Genomic DNA, 10316 nt, shown 5'->3' with positions numbered 1-10316 from the left:
ATTAAAGGTAAAATTGATCTTGGTTGCCAACGTCAGAGGTAAAATTGCACCATTTTTTAGATGTTTGGGGTGAAATTACTCTTGGTTGCCAACGTTAGGGATAAAATTGCACCATTTTAGACGTTAGCTGTCAATGTAATAGGTATTTTTTTGCACCTTATACTTAAAAAAAAATATTGAAGATTACAAAAATTACAGAGCAAATTTGAATATAATACATTTTGCCATTTCAGTAAACAATGGGAAGAAAAGTACACAATTGTAATGATCATCAGATTCTTCCAAACATCTTGGAAAAAAAGAATCCATCATAATTAGATCATTTGCATTACATATCTAGAATCTCAAGATTCCACAAAAATGAAAAAAGAAGAACAGAATATTCATTGTCCAGAAAGTAAGAAGAATCTTCCTATCTTCTTTGGAAGTTAAGGAATCTAATGCTTGCAGTAAAAATGAAGAAGAAGAGCAAGACCCAACCAAGATGAGCAAGAGCAACAGGTACAAGAAAGCTATGCTTGAAACCATAGACTTGTTCAAGGTATACATTTACAGCCATTGATTCTGATTCTGGAATTTCAAGCAATGTTTTCACATCTCCAACTTGAGAAGTTATAACTCCGTAGATTGTCCACGAAACCGGAGATCCCCAGTAGTACCATCTCCACCATATCGGCATAAGCTGCATTAATCAAGTTAGAAACGTTGTTAGTACGTTGTTCGGTTCATTTGTTTGTATCTACTAATTTGTTGTTACTGTTAGTTGTTTGCTGTTTGTGCATAAGTTGCGTTAATCAAGTTAGAAATGTTATTAAAAAGTTGTTCGGTTCAATTGTTCGTATCTACTACTTGTTGTTACTGTTAGTTGTTGTTGGTAGACATTAATCAAGTTAGAAACGTTATTAATTGGTTGTTCGGTTCAACTGTTCATATCTACTATTTGTCGTCACTGTAGTTGTTTACTGTTTGTTGTTTCTGGTTGTTGGTAGACATTAATCAAGCTAGAAATGTTATTAATTGGTTGTTGGGTTCTACTATTTGTTATTACTGTTAGTTGTTGTTGGTAGACAGTAATCAAGTTAGAAACGTTATTAATTGGTTGTTCGGTTCAATTGTTCGTATCTTCTATTTGTTACTGTTAGTTGTTTAATGTTGGTAGACATTAATCAAGTTAGAAATGTTATTAATTGGCTGTTTGGTTCAATTGTTCGTATCAACTATTTGTTGTTATTGTTAGTTGTTTACTGTTTGTGCATAAGCGAGCGTTAATCAAGTTAGAAACATTATTAAAAGGTTGTTCAGTTCAATTGTTCGTATCTACTGTTAGTTGTAGGCTGTAAATGAGCCGAGCCGTTGTGTTCGGCTCGATCTAGTTCGCCTCGATTTATAAACGAGTCAAGCTTGAGCACAGCAAGCTCGTGAGCAGACTCGATTTTAGGTTTATGAACAAGCTCATGAGCAAGTTTCGTTCGATTATTTTTTTAATAATAACATTTCTATGTAAAACAACCTAGTTCTGCGTAAAATTTAGTTTTAAAGAAATTTCAAATCAAAATATAATTAACGAACATAATTAATGAAATTTCAAATCAAAATTTCAAAGCTCATGAACAAGCTCATCAGCTCACGAATAGAATGTTGAGCTCGAGCTCATCAATTTTCTGACGAGCCGAACCTGAGCAGGCCAAAGCTTGGCTCGATTACAGCCCTAGTTAGTTGTTTACTCTTTGTGCATAAGCTGCGTTAATCAAGTTAGAACTGTTATTAATACGTTGTTCGTTCAATGGTTCGTATCTACATTTGTTGTTACTATTTGTGCAGAAGCTGCCTTAATCAAGTTAGAAATGTTATCAATAAGTTGTTCGGTTCAACTGTTCGTATCTACTATTTGAATTTACAGAAAAGCCTAGTCTGGATTACTTACCGGTCTGGCAACCATGAAGCCAGAGAACAAGTTCCATAAACTCATGAAGAATCCCATAAGAATAGCAGCAATTTGTTGGCCAGGAGTCAAGGCAACAAGCATCATTCCATACAATGAATAGATGGCGAAACACATGAGAACGAAGTAGCCGAAATATAAGAACTTGCCGACTTGCCATTCGAACCCGATCATCACGTACAGAAGAGGAGCGTATATTAGAGCTTGCACGAAATCATAGATGACCTCTATAGCCACCTGAAGCAAAGAAAAATGGAATCGTTCATAACGTGTAACCCGAACTCTAGACCTCCGGTCTAGAGGCTCGATACCAATATCAAAACACTATTTAATTCAGAAGTTTAAGCTGACAAATAAGGTTTTAAGCAGGGGTGGATTTACGAGGGGGCTCTGAGGGTCCATTGACCTGATTTAGGGAGAAAAATGAAAAATTATAATTACCAACTGGAATATTGGTCGCTAAAATGTAAAATTCCATCGGTAATTACAATGTATTTTGCGTAATTCGCGACGTAAATAGCCGTCGTTGATGCTTAGTCCCAAAAAATCTGTGATTCTTAATACATTTTCGTTAATTGACACCCGATGGGTGTTTTGTTTTGGCTCCGCTACTGGTTCGAAGAATAGTTTTATCATTTAAACACGGTATAAGAGCTCTATACAACAAAACGTCTCACCAAGATAACCAAGACGACTTCTGAATGCTTACCTGAGCAAATGCATAAGGCAACTCGGAATACATTCCAGCTGCTCGTTCGCGGTAGAAGACAGTTCTCTCTATCGATATAGCAGACGTCACTGCTATAGCATTGATACCTCCAAGGAAAAGAAGAGCACCGAAAGCAGCTCCGGTAAGATTCGCCAGATCCTGCTGCCTTTGACTGCCAAGAAAAGTAGACGACACGGTCCAAACCAAAATCAGCGTACAATAAAACGGACCGAATAAGGTAAAGTTTTATCAAAATGTTCTACACTTACTATTGTTGTCCTTTGTCCCAGAATATAACGCCGAAAATAATACCGACAGCAATTGTCATAGCGAATCGGATTAAGTTGAATTGGGTGTTCCTCCAATATGACCAGTATTGTTTCCAGAAACATGCCTTGCATTGAGTTGTAAAGGTTTGGGAGTATTTCGTGGGGAAGTGAAGATCCTTGGAGCCCGGTGATGGCGTGCTCAGCTCCTTGATGAGCTCCTGAGTTCTCCTGAAAATTGCCGATGGAAGATAAATGTTAGTTTCTATGTAAAATCACAGTTTGATATAGAACCCGAAATGACAATTACGAGTACGTACTGGTGGAGGGAAGAATTGGCATAGATCTCCGCAAAATCGACATCAAGTTGTGACTCTACTGTGACGGAGCTGACCTCTAACATCCAAGTAGCGGGATTGTAGCCTTCTTTGATCTTTGGGACTCCCGGTACCGCCTGTAACAAAATTTATAGACGTTTCACTCAACTTCTGATGACATGGATACTTCATATACAGTAAAACCTCTGTAAATTAATACTCGATAAATTAATAAACTCTTTAAAATAATAATTTCTTCTGGTCCCGACTTGGGCCAGTTAAAAAATGATCAATTTTAATAAATTAATAAGATAATAATTTTCCGGAACAACCCTTTATAAATACATTGTATTATTACCTCTATAAATTAATAATTTCTCAAATACATATGCGAAATATATATAGATATACATACTTAGGATAATTTAGCAAAATATGAATCTATAGTATTTTATTTTTTCTTGAAATTTAAATCTACTTGAATTTCATCTCTAACTATTCTCAGTGCATTCAAAAGTTCCGGTGTATCCTTGTCAAATTGTAAAGAGTGGATGATGCTATAATTGCTTCCTTTCCTTTGACTTGTTTCAAAAGTACCGAATTGTCCTTAGCTTCATCCTCATTTTTGGTATGATTTGAAACAACATTCCATATAAATTTATATAGTAATTCATTAACTTTATTTAAATTAGTAATTTAAAATTTATTTTTAAAAATTTTAAAATGACTATAAATTAATAATTATTAATTAATCGATTAATTAATAACTCTATAAATTAATAAAATTTCATGGTTCCAACATTATTAATTTATAGCGGTTTTACTGTATGTCGCAAGATTACATAAAGGGCTTACTCACCTCAAAATACTCGACAAGCTTATGCGAATGGCGACCAAGAGGTCCCCCGTATATAACTTGTCCTCCTCTTTTCATCAACAAGAGCTGCAATAAGTAACGACATTATGTTAAAACATTATACAAGCAAATGATCGAAGAAAACCGAATGTTAATGAAACGGAAACGAGAACCAGACCTCATCGAAAGCTTCGAATATATCAATGCTCGGTTGGTGGATTGTGCAGACAACAGTTCGGCCAGTATCCACCGTGTTCCTCACAGCACGCATAACGATTGCAGCGGCTCTAGCATCAAGACCTGATGTGGGCTCATCCATAAATATGATAGACGGATTGGCAACTAACTCTACTGCTATAGTAAGTCTCTTTCTTTGTTCTGTTGAAAGTCCGTTAACTCCCGGAAGTCCTACCAGGGCATGCCTTATTGAATTTAGTTCCACCAAATCCATAACTTGTTCTACGAACATCTGCAAGTGAAATTAGAAGCAAAGTCGGGCTACATTTTCCCCCGTTTCTCGTAAAAAAAGAAGTCACCTTAGGTGGTTAGATAGCATACCTCCCGGGTTTCCTTCTTTACATCAGCAGCAAGACGAAGCCAGGCAGAGTATACGAGAGATTCATAAACGGTAACGTATGGTGAATGAATGTCATTCTGCTCACAATATCCGCTTATCCGAGCAAATGTGGCTTGGTTCTTTGGATAACCGGAGATGCTTATATTTCCTTCAATGTATCCACCAGTCTTCCTTCCGGCCAAAACATCCATCAGCGTGGTCTTTCCGGCACCACTGACACCGACCAACGCTGTCAAAGTACCAGGCCTGAAAGCGCCACTAACATTTCGTAGTAGCTGTAGCCGGTCCTCTTCAATTCCTTGAACCTTCATTTCCTGAAAAGTTTGCAGAAAATCGGTGAGGAAAATGTTTAGATAGTGAAAAAAATACGAAGTTCGAAGAAAATGACATACCGCGGGCATATCCACATAATAGTTCATATGGTTGAATGTAAGTGAAAGAGGCTGGAAAGGCAAAACCATTCCTTTCGTGGACGCATTTTTCGCAACGCTGCCAATCGAGCTGTCATGTTGACTCGCCACCATTTCAATTCCTGCAATCAATGATTTAGTTATTTATAAGCCATTCAGATCATGATGAGCTAATCCTATATTTCGTCAAATACCGACCTTGTGAGCTGGATGCTTTTTTCGCTAACTGCTTTTTCTCTTCGTCGGCGTCCTCAACAGTTGGATTTTTGTCACCAGGAGCTGATATTGATACAAGAACACATCACGAAATGAGTTTGACAAGTACGAGAGATTACGAAATGAACATATGAAGAATAGACTTACGTTTCAAATATGTCAATGCGAAAACAACAAGAATGTTGAGAACAACTGTGAACCCGAAAAGTGCTGCGATGCAAGTCCAAAACCACGTTTCAGTTGTAAATAGACCCCGTTCCTTAAGAAGGGAAAGTCCAACTGTAGGCTCACTTGGATTGCCAGTGGGCTGTATCAGAAGAGAAAAAGTGAGAAGATTATATAATAAAGACCCCGAGTCCGAAGTTAAATGCTCACGATTACGCTTACCGTGTTCCAACGGTCATCGAGAAACTCGTTCAGAGCAATGGCATTTTGTCCATACATCATAGGAGAACAATAATAACCCCATTTTAACCATGATACAATGTCATCTGCATACCGAAAAGTATACAGCATTTTTTCAGTGAGACGTCAAATTTACAAGTTAACTATAAAACGTTGTTGTCGTGTGACCGAGAGGTCACGGGTTCGAGACCCCAGCTTCTTAGAGGCTTGGGACAATGGTTGAGGGTTCAGAGTACCCGATAGCCCCGCTAGGCTGGGCAAGGGAAGGAGCACCGGGCCCACCTTTACTCAAGTTCTCATGAGTAATAGCGGGACGCTTCGATGGCTAAGAAGTGAAAGGAGCGATCTCTTGCCAAAAAAATTGGCAGGGGAAGGCTTGCCCCAAATACACCCTTGTGGTGAGACCCCTCCCCAGACCCTCCCGAGGACGCGTAGTGCACCGGATTGCCCTTTTTAGTTTGCGAGAGCATTTTACGTATCATGATTCGTTTTTAGTGACCAACAAAGAAAGGTTTATTACCTTTGGAAACCATGAAGCCACCAAGGACACAGAACAACAAGAGCACAAGAAATCCATATGAATTTGATGCTACTTCTGTTCTACAAGCAGCTGCTATGAAACGGAACAGCGCGAGACCCGACTGATGAATTGCAAAGTATGACAAGAACTGTCTGAAAAACCTGAAAAAATTGGAGATGCCACAAAAGAATCAGTGACAACTCAGCCTTCAACTCGCCAATTTCGCCTCGTTTTGATGAAATGAGGCATAGATTGACAAACCCGAAACGTTGTAAATACTAGATTAGAGTACTCACCTAGCTGCAGCAGGAGCAAAGCCAATGGTATAGTATGTAAGAATGATCCAAATTCCGGATTCCAATATAGATAGCGGAATTCGGAGGATAACGATAGGCAATGCATAAGCCCAAGCTGGGTAAAAGAAGGCATCCCTCTGCTTGAAGAATATAGGCAGACGAACAAGAGTCATCGAAATCTCTGCCATTCCATTGAACATGACATTAAGGAGACCGAAAAAGAGGGCTCCGAAGTACTTCCCTGCACCTTCTCTTTTACCCGGTTGCATCTCAGTTCTAAAGAACAGCGTAAACGCAATTACAGCCATGAATGTTATCTGGAATGTTTTGAATACGTAAATAAAAGAGTTACGTTTCATCAACAGCCATTCCCTGGAAAAGCATGCTTTCAGGAGATCCCAATTCGAAATTCCGTACTTTTCTTTCACCAAAGCAGCAGGATGAGTTTTAGACTTATCAAAGGGAACACTGAGTTCTTCAGATATCCGTTCACCAACGTGAAATGAACCGAATGCTTGCGTAAATTCAGGTGCTGTGATATATCTGTATGGTGTGTCCTTTTTAAACCAGTATTGCTGTTGGTCTTTTTTCGAAGTTACTTCCTGCAGAAAATCAGCAACTCCCTTTCGTTCCGGACATTTGAAACCCATGTATTCAAAGAAACCAAGGACATGCTCTCTCGGACCTTGGTAGACAATCTGACCCTCTGAAAGTAAAATAATGTCGTCGAAAAGATCATATGTTTCCGGTGGAGGCTGTAAAAGCGAAATGACCATTGTTGTATCCATGATATGAACCATCTGCCTCATGTACTTGATAATTTGGAAAGTAGTCGAGCTGTCTAGTCCGGTTGAGATTTCATCCATGAAAAACGCTTTCGCTGCTCCAACCAACATTTCACCTGAATTTTACAAGGTCTCGGAATCAGAAAACGTGAAAATCGAGCATCAATACACCTTAATATGCAGCAATTGAGGTCATATTACATACCAGTCGTCACACGCTTCTTTTGTCCACCCGAAATCCCCCTCCTCATCTCATCTCCCACCATTGTATCAGCACATATATCCAATCCAAGAAGCTGATCACGAACCAAAAACGAAAAAATCATTATCTTCCGCATACTACGGGTCACACAATTCGTGTAATTGCATCGTGTTCATGTCATGTCAATTAAAAATGACGATAGATTAAACAAACCTTTAGAATATAGTCCGTAACCAAGCTGCTTTCCTGACCAGCCACAGCTGTAGCCTTCATGAATGCATCAATTTCAGGATCTGGTTTAATCCCGGCTTCTTTCTCTCGTCTTGACAGCTCTAACAGCATGTCATATCTTGTTCCAACTCCCATACAACGTCCCGAGAAATCCATTGTTTCGCGGACTGTCATCTCACCACAGTGAAGATCATGCTGACTAATGTAAGCACAAGTTCTTTGAGGATAAAATTCCGCAAACTCATGGCCGCAGAATGTCACTTTCCCCGAAACCTGTCCATCAAAACGATTGGTCTAAGACTATACGAACACACAAATGCGTAAAATAAGGGAAAGGACAGGAAACAAACCTTTAGATCATCTTCAAGTTTGCCTGCAAGTGCTTTTAGTAGAGTTGTTTTCCCCGAACCAGGTGGCCCGAGAAGTAATGCTATCCTGAAAGCGAAAAAAGGATGAGAAAATCAGATCAAATGTACAAACTTCCGAAAGAAAATGAAGAAATTCCGGTCTAACTGCAGATTCAAATTCAATAAACATACCTTGATGGCTTGATTATTCCACTAACATTATGAAGAATCTTGACAACTCTTTTCTTAGATGGAGAAAGCCCAATAGTACCAAGAATACCCTATTCATAGAAAGTCAAATGATCAATATCGTCGTCCCATCAATTCGGGGTTGATTAAACAGCACAGAAGAAATTCGTAAGTGAATCAGATTACTCGTTTCGAGGTCAACGAGTCTCCCAATTAAGGTATATTGCTTATACTAGGAATCAAACTCGAGACCTAACATATAAGAATCTTTATAAGATCAGATTACTCGGTTCGAGGTCAAGTAGTCTCCCAATTAAGCGATATATTGCTTATACTAGGAATCGAACTCGAGAAATAACACATAAGAACCACTATAACCCTTTTCTTAGATGGAGAAACCCCAATAGTACCAAGAACACCCTATTCCAACAAAGTAAAATGATCAGTCAGATCGGATTACTCATTTCAAGGTCAACGAGTCTCCCAATTGAGGGATATATTGCTTATACTAGGAATCAAACTCGAGACCTAGCATATAAGGATCATTATAACCCTTTTCTTAGATGGAGAAACCCCAATAGTACCAAGAACACCTTATTCCTACAAAGTCACAGATCGAATTACTCGAGTCTCCCAATTAAGGGAGATATTGCTTATACTAGGAATGGAACTCGAGACCTCATTATAATCCTGTTCTTAGATGGAGAAACCCCAATAGTACCAAGAACACCCTATCCCTACAAAGTCAACTGATCAATCAGATCTGATTACTCGGTTCGAGGTTGTTCAAACACGACGATTACTCAGTTCGAGGTTGTTCAGACACGAATCAAAAATTACCTCAACTGCATTCAAAGCAGAGTTCAGAAGAGTTGGCAGAGCTCTACTTCCAACTTGTGCTTCTCCTTCAACCTCTAAATTCTCAAATCTAACTTCAATCTTAGGAATCTCAATCCCTACCCTGTAAAACAAAATCAAATCTTAGAAATCTCAATCTTATCAACAAATTAACCAAACCCCTAAATCAAAAACTTGAATTCTTTCAACAAACCTGTCAATTCTGCTCCTTAATCTCATCAAAAATTTCTCATTATCCTGTTCAACAACCTGAAGAATATTCTGCACCAACTGTTTCTTATCTTCACTTCCAAGCCGCGTTACATCAATTTGATTCTGCATAACTTTTCCACTACTCGTAACCTGCTGCAACATCCCTTTTCTCACTCTATCATAAGTAGGCAATCTTTCAATCGCCGCCCACCTGAGCTCCGCCTCCTCATCATCCTCCATACGCCTTGCACTTCTTTGAAATATATCCGGTTGAGTAGTAAACATTTCTCTCACACTAGCTGAACCCCAACTTCTTGTACTCCCCATTTGTCTTCCGCTACTTAATCTGCTCAGATCATCTGCAGCTAATGCTGCCGCCATTTTTCCCCCTTTCAAAAAGCTTCAAAATCCGAAATGCAAACTTTGTGATTTGGATCTTGAGAGATTGGGGGTTTATATATTCATATGGGAAGAAGTCGTTGACACCTGGTCAAAAATTGGAGTCGGGGATGAAATTATAAAATAATACTTGACAGAAACGTGGAGAAAACTTGATTAAGTTAAGAGGAGGAGGAAGGAAGGAAGCATCCATTGAAGTTAGGTTTGCTTTTGTATTGTATACAGTTATATAGAGACGTTTTTTGAGCGTAGAAAAATGGTGGGAAATGGAATGACAGTTCATTGGTGGATTTTTTTATAAAACCAAGAAAAAGGAGAGGAACCCATTACGAGATTATCCACGTGGCGGAAATTTATTTGTATTAATAGGTGGAAATTTAATTTCTGACTGGATATTTATTTAATATTAAATTAATTACATTATTTATCTCTGAAAAACATGATATATTAGAAAAAAACAAATTTAATAATAAGTTTTTTTTTCTTTAACATACATACTTGAAAAAAAATACAATAACAAAACCACAACAAATAAATTCTGGAATCAGATTCGTTAACCGTTGTTCAAGCAGTTAATTCTTCTGTACCCGACGAAAGTG

At 38.4% G+C, this 10316-nt stretch overlaps 1 protein-coding gene across 1 annotated transcript; it reads right to left on the bottom strand.

The window, feature by feature from the left end:
• Nucleotides 1-204: 204 nt before the first annotated feature.
• On the bottom strand, nucleotides 205-9910 carry LOC136223038 (pleiotropic drug resistance protein 2-like). The gene is made up of 20 exons (XM_066010822.1): nucleotides 9320-9910; nucleotides 9109-9229; nucleotides 8272-8360; nucleotides 8083-8167; nucleotides 7715-8005; nucleotides 7505-7595; nucleotides 6515-7415; nucleotides 6219-6379; nucleotides 5681-5784; nucleotides 5441-5600; nucleotides 5276-5356; nucleotides 5060-5199; nucleotides 4649-4981; nucleotides 4269-4559; nucleotides 4094-4177; nucleotides 3238-3371; nucleotides 2921-3148; nucleotides 2652-2823; nucleotides 1925-2179; nucleotides 205-682 (listed from the first exon to the last, which is right to left on the bottom strand). Exons 1-20 carry the CDS (start codon nucleotides 9697-9699, stop codon nucleotides 413-415), a joined length of 4371 nt encoding a protein of 1456 aa, XP_065866894.1. The 5' UTR covers nucleotides 9700-9910; the 3' UTR covers nucleotides 205-412.
• Nucleotides 9911-10316: the final 406 nt, after the last annotated feature.

Source organism: Euphorbia lathyris, chromosome 3 (assembly GCF_963576675.1).
Source record: "Euphorbia lathyris chromosome 3, ddEupLath1.1, whole genome shotgun sequence".
Lineage (NCBI taxonomy): Eukaryota > Viridiplantae > Streptophyta > Magnoliopsida > Malpighiales > Euphorbiaceae > Euphorbia > Euphorbia lathyris.
This window is presented reverse-complemented; position numbering and strand designations above follow the sequence as displayed.

Excerpts from the sequence above, each read along its gene's own strand:
- LOC136223038 (XM_066010822.1), bottom strand. The coding sequence starts at position 9,699 with ATGGCGGCAGCATTAGCTGCAGATGATCTGAGCAGATTAAGTAGCGGA. Across the intron at positions 4,982-5,059 it reads ATTATGTGGATATGCCCGCG|GAAATGAAGGTTCAAGGAAT; the intron begins GTATGTCATTTT and ends CAAACTTTTCAG. Across the intron at positions 2,824-2,920 it reads TGGGACAAAGGACAACAATA|TCAAAGGCAGCAGGATCTGG; the intron begins GTAAGTGTAGAA and ends TTTTCTTGGCAG.